Raw genomic sequence first — 11,001 nt, 5'->3', positions numbered from 1 at the left:
TACTGCTTCCCATTGCATGTCATATGAACATAATATGTACGTAGTTTTGGCCTAATATTGAATTGATTTCCCCTGCCTATCGTGTGACAAAATGACTTTACAGAAAATACCCCATGACCAAACTTGGGAACGATGCTCAACTTTCAATCTTAATTTGGTTGAAAATCCAATTGAAAATCAAAGCATGACGATTAGTGTGAAATTTATCAGCATATCGATAAGTATTGGTGAAAAAGAATTCAATATTTAAAGATTAGATTGCCTAGCACTGTAAGACGAGAATGGCATCATTGGGTCCAGCCAAGCTTGAAAATCTGATGTACAGCTCACCTTAAATTTAAAATCATGAACATAGCATAAGAAATGACTCTTATTCGTATTGCCGCATTATCTCTCAAATGTCTAACATTCTGCTTACAAATGAAATGAGTTTCCTTATACAATGCGTTTTTGTTACATGAAAAATTTCTTCCAGGTGAGCAATCTCAAATGTGCGGCCACACATGCAACAATAGGTTGCCTTTCTGTTTTCTTGTACCGCATAATCGAACGATCAGAGTGAATAGAGATAAGCGTTGGGTGATTCCAGTCATTTAGTGGGGCTAAGCTTACTCTTTGCATGTCCACTTTTGCTGGCAACTAAAATCACCATCTCACCAGGTACTGTACATAAAGATTAACTGAGAGACACTTGAACTCAACGAGCGTTTCACCGTGCGGGTCCAAAGTGAGACCTGGCCTCATTCTTCCATGTTTTGGGTGTGTTTGCTGATCTATTGGCTAAAGGGCAATCCGAAATATGCCGCTGCATTAGAGGAGATGAATTCCAAAAAGATTTGTCAGTTTGGGCCATGGTTCAAGTTTCTTTTTTTGGCTCTCGCAATCATCGCCGTGGCTGTGTTGATGTTTGTGTGGTCGAACTTACGCTTTCGTGAACCTGGCACAAAATCAAACCGAGGTCAGAGCCAAAATCCCTTGGATTATCGGAAACCTTGGATCCTGCCTTTTGCCCACTCAAGTGCTACGAAACGAGTGGCATCCCCTAGTGACTTTATCAATTGTGTTCACCAACCCCTCGTCCAAGACCGTGGGGCAGTTTTCAAGCCCCAGTCAGAATTGTCAGGGAAAAGGTTCGCCTATGTTTGGTACGCGTCCTCGCCTCAATATTTGTGCTCAGCTCTGGTGGCCTTGAAGATTCTACAAAATCACCGGTCTAAATTGGGACCACTTCCATATGAATTGGATTATGTCTTGATGTTTGTGGATTCCACCCTGACGGACAAGGCCTTTGCCAACCTAACAGAGGTGAGTCAAGGCCTTTTTGTACAGGACTGGGATAAGGTGAACAACGTGGAGTCCCATTTATGATGTCCTAGCCTAACTTCAAAAGTAATCGCCAATCATTTGGGTTGAAAGCTAGTTGTACCCAAAAGACTTCAAGAATTGGGATGAAATTACAGTAATCAAAGTAGAATCGCTAACATTCCTTTACTTTCTTCAATTATTGTCTTGCAAGTAAGTCCAATTGTTTCTTTTCAAAATCAATGTTTTACCAAAAGATCGTTCGTCAGCAGAGTTGCCCTTAAAACCCAGCTTATCTTTTAGAAATGGGAATACGAAGGTGGCGTGCTACAGAACGTCACTTCCCTTGCCAAATTTGCCAAAGGCAAGAGCACTTTCTACAAGCCCACATATCAAAAGTTTCATGCTTTCCAATTAATCAAATATGACCGATTGATTCTAATGGACAGCGATGGGTTCACCATGCATCAATTGGACCACCTGTTCCAATTGGAATTTCCTCCAGGCATTCAATTGGCCGCTCCTCAAGGATACTGGTTTCGAGATAAAGGCGTGGTCATTGGTTCCGACCCGAAATGTCGCGGTACTTGCCACCTCTTTTATAGTGTCTTTCTTGTGATTTGTGTTTGCCCCCCTGGAAAATGGCATCCATTTATGGAACCTTTTTTCTCACACCAGGTGAAACCGTGGTGGCTGTGACCACGGTCATGATGGTGGTTGAGCCCAGTTTGCAACTCTATTATCGGGTTCGACGCCATTTCGGCTCTCTGAAAATTGACACGGGCAAGCCTAATTTTGACATGGACATCGTGAACAAGGAATTCAGTTGTGGCGATGAAGTCCTCATTCTGCCGAAACATTACGGAACCATCGATTCTGAATATAATGAGATGGAACCTCTGTCTTCTATCACGGAAGTTTGCCGAAACCAGGCCAACATTCAATTCTTGCATTTCACATCACGGGGCAAACCGTGGACCAGGACTGGCGGGGAAAATCGAGTCATGTACAAACAAGAGATCTTGAAGGAGATTCGCCCAATTTTCCATGAATGGGCTCTAAAAGTGCGGCACATTTGTCCAGAGACCATTCAGGTGGATATGTAGAAGATCGCAATTTTTTAGACCAATGTTCAATGTCAAATGCATGCATACTCCCACCCAAAGAAGGCATATGTATCATCCATTCAGACCGAGCTGACGGTTTTGAATTTTGACTCAAAAATTAGCAAACCGTGAGTGTTTCGGCTTTTTTTTGTCTTTCCTGTTCAAATTTACTAGATCAAAAAAAGATAAGACAAGGGTTACTGGGGGCTTTGAATATAGTGGTTAAAGTATTTACACTATAAGTAGCACATATATACGTATAAAGGTCATTTTTTGCTGGTGAAGATAATAGGCAATACATACACGAAAAACATCTCTTTGTGCAATTTGTTGTCCTCTCCACCATGAGCCTCTGTCGCTGTATTGGTTTCCTGGCTGTGGCATGAGTCAATTACCATAGTGTTGAAATTAGCGGAGCTGTTTTACAAAAACCAAAGCATAGTACTAGATGTGATTGTAAAGGTAAACCTTTAAGCTTGCTTTGACACGGAAGTTCAAGTGTTGGAGGAAAAAGCTATGTCATTTTCACGTTTGACTCATCCCTACATATCCGAAAGATGGCGCTTGAGCGCAAAGGGGTACAAAAAACCAAACAAATTAATGCTGTGATCCTATCCTTTTGTTCAAGTTTTTCAGCTGTCCAAGTTGAGTTGAGGTAAGCGGGTGATACAAGATGGACGAACCGTGAAATTTGACTTGTTCGAATAAAAATTACCAGTGACAAGAATTCGTGTATAGTGCCAAAATATTTTTGATGTGAGTGGTTGCCAGAAACATCCAAGCACTCCTTGAAAGTGGATCAGACGTGTTTTATTAACTACAGAGCGAAAAAGGAGCCAACTACTACACGATCCTGGAATTCCAATGTCAATCATCTTGAATTATAAACAAAAATAGTATACGTGAAAATTGGACTATAATGATTGGAAATGATCACCAGTAACCTCTTAAACAGGATGAAGGGTGAAAACGGAACCAAGGTAAGGCCTAACTCATCGTTTTATCTAATCCTAATTTCCTAATGAGATCAAAGCCTACCGGGGTATACGACGACAATTTGATAGACCTCCAGTTAAATTGAGACCTCCATGCACCACTGTATTAAAGACCTCTTTGGCCCCCAGAGTTGTCCGGGCGAGTTTTTAAGCATGAAAAGAAGCCATTTTGCCTTGTTTATCTTTGCCTGAATGTGACAATTAAAGCTTATTCTTTCATCCATCTCAATGCTAAGGTATCATTTGGCTAAGCTTGAGAAAGGGATCTCCAAATTATCAATCTTTTGGATTGGATTTAATCACCTCGTTCTTTCGATCGAACAGAACAATAACTGTTGTGCTGGATCCAAAAGTAAGGCCTCGTTTGGCACCCTACCTACCATTTGAAAGCTCCAATGATGGCTTTTTTCACATTGATGCCAAGGTCGTTGGGTCATGGCCTGTGGTGATAAGGACACAGTCGTCGGCAAAACCTATTGCCTTGACTGGCCCTTTGTCATACACAGGTCCAGAAGACTGTCAGAGCATAAATTCCAAGCCAAAGGGGAGAAAAATCACCCTTGGGAGATTTCACTGCTTAGAGATCTGGTCCGCTTCTCGAACGTTGAATGTACGAGTATGTCATAGTACATCTATGTACTGAAGCATATACTCTAGCAAACTCAGTTAGAGTATACTCTATTATACTCAACTGGATACGTTAAACCGCTTAACAACTGGCCTAGAATGTTTACAACATTGACCCCTGGTGTACTCACGGACCTCGAGTATATGCTTGGCTATGCTCAAGTCCCGAGAGTGTGCTTGTCCCGAAAAGCGCTCAATAATCGGTATGATACGTGACAATTATAAAACGAGTAGGCTCGACTATGCTTAAAGCACACTAAACAATTTGAATTAGTGCGTCAAACATCTGACCTTATGACCAAAATAAAACTTGTAACAGCCAATTTGAGATTTAGTGACAGGGTTAAAACAAGTAATAAAACTGTTTTAACTCAATTGAAAGAATAATCATAAAAAAGTGTAGAGTCTCAATTATCACATCTACTTTTGAAATTTCTAAATGAAGAAACGAAATGAGCAATTTATAGCATCTGTGAATCAAAACTTTTCAATTTCTTGAACTATGGGACGCAACTTTTCACATTTTGCCTTTTTTGAAGTAAATTTCATTTCAATGTTTTACATCTAAATATTGAATATTTTACAAATCACAAGTAATGCGAGTTTTAGTTGCAAATAATAATAATGCGACCATAGAGAAAACTGAATAGAATTCTTTTTTCTAGTGACAAACCTCTGTGTTTATTGAATTAATCCACACTTTTTTTGAATTTTCGATGTTGCTGAATGTCTCATTCAAAATTGCCAAGATTTCTTGCTCGATAGTTTGTTCAAGATAGAGCTCACAAAGTTGGAAAACGTCACTCTTAACTCATCAACTTCAAATTTAGTCTACAGTTTTTAATTATGTTTCTTTACAACGACGCAAGAACAATCGATAGCAGATGGTTTAATAACGCTGTCTTTCCTTTATAGGCATCGAGACGAGAAGTCTCATTATGAAACAAGCAGTCCCCAGTCCCTACCTCTTATCAATAATCGTCTTATCAGGCAAATACGTAATACACACTGTTTGAATTTGAAGAAAATTCAGTGCCTGAGTATCTTTTGCTCAATACATACTTTCAAGGTAGGACGTTTATCATTCTTGCATTTGTTACCAATATCCAATAGTTAACTAATGTCTACTAACAAAGCCATTTGTTTACCTCACAAAAAAATAACAGAAACGTTAAGTAATTGCGATCCAGAAGTTCAATCAAATGTATTCGGGGAGTTGTAATGCGCCAGGTTTTCAAACGTTTCGTTAACAATGTCGACGATTTTACATCATGTGTGGTATTTTTCGCTTGCATCTCAAGTCTGTTAGAATTATCATAGACCACACGAGAACCTGAAAAGTATCAATGATTTATCCTTCTTCGAGGCCCGTCCACAATTCTGGACACAAGTACTAAAGGGTGCGAATTTAATGGATATAGCATAGACACTGTATTTGCATTTATTTCAATACTTGAGTTTACAAGTCAACGCACCTTGCATTATTAGTGAAGTCATGGCCACTCCACGGGAGATAAATGATTTCTAGAGCAACGCAATGAGATAAGAGAAGCTAGCTTTTTTAAGATTGCTCAAGAAAAAGGAGGTGAAAAATGTCTATTTTCCTCAGGCAAGATATTCAAACAAAGATGAAGTATTACTATCATTATTTTTAGAGATATGGTTATTGCGATGTTTAGACATCTATGGTGTCACAAAAGTAAGAAAGATGGTATCGGTGAAGATGTTCTACATAATTCGAGCAAATACAGAGGGCTGTTGGGTGTTTGTGAAATTTCTTGCGACTGCAACCTAGGTGGTTGTCAGTCAAATTTGAGCGGAATCTTCGTCAGACAGCTCGTCCAAAAACGTGACGGAATGGTTGAAATCAAGTTTGGGACGAAGAGTGTTAGTTGCGAGTCGATAATGGAGATCCGTAGTCATACAAACCCAGGACCGAACTGCACAACAAATTGACAAATTGATTTTAATCTTTTTTTTGGGATAATCCAGGGCTTTCAAACTTATCTGGATGAAGCTAATGCTCGAATGTACATGTGTGACATGTGTGCATAATAATTCTGATAAAGAGAAAAGATAAGCTTAGCACAGTTTCCTAGCCTGGGAGAGGTCCTGGGGTCGATTCTCCTCCTCGACCTTTATCAGGGAAACTTTTAGACACCGCCTGGAAACCGATGGAGATCCAAGTGTGAGTCCGAGTGTGCAGATTTTCTTTCCGCCCAAAGAAGGAAATTGTTACGTTGTCGTGAGACGGTGGATGACTAGTTGTTTATTGGAATGAGGTATAGGTATATGGTATACACAGAAGAGAGATGGATCTCCGAGAGCATGCATTGAAGGAAAAAAGCGGATTGACTAGATGAGACAAGAGCATAACAGAAATGTGGGAGGACGTTTATTTTGTGATGTTCTACATATTTCCAATATGTCTTTCATGACACAAAATGTTCGAAGCCTAAAATAAAGTCATACCTGTGTACACTATTATTCCTTCTCCTATTAATGCAACTTAGCGTACGGATCTCCATTTTTCCAATTGTGTTCTTATTTTCTAGGTTCCACTCAAGTTCCCACCCTCAAAGCAATGCTTGCGGACAACAAATTCTTGCATTAGCGTTGGTTTGGGGATCGAACATTTCTCCCACAACTTTATTCCTATTTTTACCGCCTCCTAAAAAAACACAATAAATCACCAACAATTTAGCCCTTGCATCAACCTCGAAATGAAGGAAATTCAACTGTAAGTTCTTCTCATATGATGTGCCTAATCTTTTTCTGTTGTACGTGTAGGTTATTTAGGGTCGTCAAATACTGACCACAAACGTTTTGAAGGGGAAATTTCTTGCAAAGCAAAGGATTCAAATGGGAAAGCAAGATTTGGTCATTAACGAATATGTCTTTCAATTTTGTGACTTAGCAACTACCCGTGGACTTGCTCTTGGCTGTTAAACACTACGGATAATGTCAATCCGATTATTCCCAACACTATTTTCCCCAGCTTGCAACTGATTTTGCTGGCTCAATGTCGTCAATAAAACTGGCCTTAATTGCACATTTTGACCAACTGTCAATCCACTAGTTATTGAAAAAACATTCTTGAAAATTATTTCAGTATTCTGACGATATTTGTCTTGGTTGTTGTCGTGCTCATGTGTGAATCGAAAATTTCAAGGCTAAACTTTGCGGAAGGAGAGACCGCAATTTTGCCTTGTAATGGTAAGGCTTCAATCTTGCAAGTTCAAACACAAATTTTCCATTCCTCTTTTTTCCTCGCAAAGGCGGATCAACTGTACGAAAATACATCTGGACGAACCGTGATACTTCCTTGAGTTGAACCCCAAAGACAGCAACTGTCAGAGGAAGGTTCAAGACGCTCTACCACACTCGGAATTTAATATTTCCAACGGATGTCTGACGCTTCACGAAGTGAGATCCCACCAGACCGGGATCTGGAAGTGTCGGCGAGAGACTCGGCGGGATCATAGAGAAGTGACTTACTTATTGGATGTTTCTGAGCCGGTCGAAATGAGGCTAGATGCTTCCCAGGTGCACTTTCGAAATATCTGAAGTATCTTGGGGGGGGGGAACAAAGGTTCAAGCAATCTCAGTAATGAACACTTGTGCGTCATGTTTCATGTTTCTGGAATTCAGTCAATCTCATTTCTGTTCTGTTAGTATTGTCTGGTCCAGCCCACCCATTCCCTCCCAAAACCCTCTCTTCGAAAGAATTACCTACATATGAAGATGGATCAATTTCACCTCAAGACCGTAAAGAAATCCACCCTTACCTTTACTTGATGTTCGAACTTCTTCCAATGTTACCCAGGTGCCCACTGATTACTTATCCATTCAGTTCAGCTGAATGGAGTTAATTGTTGTGTTACAAAAAAAGTAACTTTAAGGCAAAACCTAGACCGTGCATCCTAGTGTTTTGATAATTTTAGCTCTCCAAAGGATTGATCAAATGTATCGCCAAAGGTGGATATCCCAAGGCCGCGATCTCAGCCGTTTTGAGTCCGTTTCAAAACGGGAGTGAACCCGTGACGACTTTGAAGCCCACAAAACACGAGTTCAAAACGGCATTTGCCGAGGCGACAATTGTATTTGAGGGTCCATTCCAAGTCCCAAACATCAAGGAAGAGGATGAACTTCATTTCGTTTGCGTAGGTGAACAAATTCGAAATGGTGTTCTTGAGTACCTTGTCACGGATGAACAAAGCTCTCAGGAGACATCCGATCACGTCTTTTGGGCACAACCTCCGTATCACCACAAGCAGAAACAGCGACCACAACAACAACAAAAACAACCACGACGACGACGACGAAGACGCAAAAAAGAAGTCAAAGGCGAAGCAAAGAGCTCAAATCGAAAATCTTACACCTCCTAACATAACCGAACCGAGGGGTCAAAGGTAGAGAATATCATCCCTTGTCTGTCAATTATGATATCTATCATCATTCATAGCATTGTTGCTAAAAGAAGAAACTGCCTTTCACAAGTTATATTCAACGTCTCAAACAAGAACCTTTCATACTTTTAGAAATGGATTCACAATCAAGAAGAAAAGTTTATTTGCCAAGCACTTACATCAAGTCCCGATAGTCCGTTAAAAGGCTTAATTTTTGAGGGCCAAACCAATGTCGGTCAATTAAAGGCATTAAAAGACAGAGTCAAAGACGGGGAGATGTGTACCAAGTGACCACTGTTTTTCGTTACATCGTCGATCGCAAAGATGAAAACAGACATGTTTTGTGCATCGTCGTCCACAAGGACGAAAGAAAGTGATGTTCTCACACCCTCGAATCGAATGGAGTCAAATCGAATTGCCATCGAAGAGGTCAATTTTCCACAAATTCGAACTCAATTGGTCAATCGAGTATTGGATTGGAAAATATTTCATTCACCGTTCTCGCCAATCCAGGTCCAAGATCAGACCAGATCCATCTTTTGACTTGCTTTGATTCGGAGTGTCAGGATGAAAAAGAGTAAGGGCGCGTTTTACACTAGGATGGCAAACCGAGATTGAATTCGGTTTCAGGATTGAAGTAGGACTAGTGTTGGGGCGAATTTTTGGTGCATGAGTCTTTTTGTTCGACTTGAGTACGGTGAAAGACTGGAGTCCTCTGCTGGACTCAAGCTCTTTCCCGAACTCGCCTCAACCACTAGTCCTATTTCAATCCTCGAACCGAATTCAATCTCGGTTTTCCATCCTTGTGTAAAGCCGCCCTAAGAGATACTAAATGGTTAATTCCCACACATAAGCACAATTTGTTCCACGTTCTTTGATTCGCTCCCATAAAAAGCCACTTTTCATTTTTCTTCTTTGCCATGAAAACGTTGAATATCCTGAAACCATTTGACTACACCATACTTGTACCCCATTTTTCGGATGCGTCCCATGTCAAGATCCCAAACGTACCTTTTGACAGTCAAAAAACACATGACTTGAAAAAAAAATACTTACTTGTTCATCTGCCCGACAGAAATATGTCAAAGGTTGGCTTGCCCTTTCTCAGCCAAGACATGTTGGTTTCTAGTTTTAGTTTCGAAGAGTTTCCCACCGCTAAGCCTTTGGGTAATGCATCTGAAAATGAGGAACACCTATGGACCATCATGATGCCATTTCTACGTAAAGACTTTCCTCCCGAAACGACAAAGTTGCATGTTATAGTCAAGAATGATTACGGCTCTTTGGAGAAAAACATTCCTTGGCCAAACAACATGATGGGACTATCACAATGGCTGAAGTTTACCTGGATACTGTCCCAGTCAGCTTTGTTTTGGTCTTTTTTGGTGATTGCTATGTAAGTTTTCAAACCCAGAGAAAATTAGCTGACACATGGAATCATTAAATTTACGTTCGTAATTCTTTTTTGAAGAGTGATTTGTCAGAAGGTTGGAATTGGTTCATCTCACAAATCGCCAAGCTATACCAATATCAGCTCCATGATTGAAAATCATTTATACGAATACCGTCAAGTAAGTCAAAAACGCTTTGATCTTGATAAAAATAATACCGTAAATTTAACCCACCAATTTTCAGTTAGAAAAATATGGAGCAGAAAATTAATAATCTTGCTTTCCTGATTATAATGCAAAAATTTCGTTAATCTCCAGGCCATATTGTGCCTATGATGGTCTGAACTGAAGAAGTCTGATTTTTTGCCTTTTACTGATTTTTTTGCCAAAAACAAGTGTTTTACGAGAAAAATAACTTGAAAAAGATGCATAAATTTTTAATTTTTAAGAAAGAACTAGATTCTTACAAAATTAACATTGAAAATAACTGAAAAATACATATTGCAAGCTCAACGTACTTGCAACGTGGATTTTCTATCCCCGCCTTTACATAACTAAGGAAGTTTTTCGTAACCAGGATAGGCTAATATGGCTGTTTTGAAAGGTTAAAGACTACAGGGCTCCAACCTGAAAACGAGGAGCAGAACAGAGGCAAAAGTCATCAATTTTTTCGAATGTCACTTATTTGATGTTCCATTCAAGACGTTTTTTGGGCCAATTTCATCACAACTCTGAATTTTGACCTGTTTTGTAATTGCTGCACTAAGAAAAAGACGATATATAGCCATTAAAAAATTTTTTGTTCCACTTTAGACAATACATTTTCAAATTGAGCTATGAGAAATAAGACATTTTTGTGCTCATTAGTGACAACTGATTAGATACTAACTAAGGTGCTCAAAATTAAGCATAAAAAGGACCTCAAGATGCAAAAATGCCAAAAAATAGCCCAGGGATGCAAATAAGGATGCAAATAAACTTCAAAGATGCTTTATATTGTCTTGGCATACTACGGTACGTTAAGAAATTTGTTATGCTTTACACAAATATAGAAATATAAAAAAAAACTTCAGCCTATGCCAATCTTTCCAAGTGCTCATTGTTTTGTTGTTTATGAAGTTTTGTTTGATAAAATAAGCTCATTTAGCATTTTCAATGTGTTGTAGCAGAC

At 39.5% G+C, this 11,001-nt stretch overlaps 1 protein-coding gene across 2 annotated transcripts in view; it reads left to right on the top strand.

The window, feature by feature from the left end:
- The first annotated feature begins 600 nt into the window (after window positions 1–600).
- LOC131887422 (uncharacterized) overlaps window positions 601–11,001 on the top strand; it is a 10,625-nt gene continuing 224 nt past the window's right edge. Inside the window, exons 1-8 of one of the 2 annotated variants that reach the window (XM_059236029.1) lie at window positions 601–1,305; window positions 1,606–1,885; window positions 1,981–3,388; window positions 4,946–5,099; window positions 6,586–6,770; window positions 7,143–7,246; window positions 7,309–7,576; window positions 7,975–8,350. In XM_059236029.1, the coding sequence (XP_059092012.1) occupies window positions 751–1,305; window positions 1,606–1,885; window positions 1,981–2,408 (1,263 nt within the window). In that variant the 5' untranslated portion in view covers window positions 601–750 and the 3' untranslated portion in view covers window positions 2,409–3,388; window positions 4,946–5,099; window positions 6,586–6,770; ... (1 more) ...; window positions 7,309–7,576; window positions 7,975–8,350. Of the gene's footprint in view, window positions 1,306–1,605; window positions 1,886–1,980; window positions 3,389–4,945; window positions 5,100–6,585; window positions 6,771–7,142; window positions 7,247–7,308; window positions 7,577–7,974; window positions 8,351–11,001 lie in introns of those variants that run through there. The other variant, XM_059236030.1, reaches the window with a different exon arrangement.

This window comes from Tigriopus californicus, chromosome 9 (genome assembly GCF_007210705.1).
Source record: "Tigriopus californicus strain San Diego chromosome 9, Tcal_SD_v2.1, whole genome shotgun sequence".
Taxonomy (NCBI): Eukaryota; Metazoa; Arthropoda; class Copepoda; order Harpacticoida; family Harpacticidae; genus Tigriopus; species Tigriopus californicus.
Note: the sequence above shows the minus strand (reverse complement) of the source record. Positions and strands in the feature narration are given on the sequence as shown.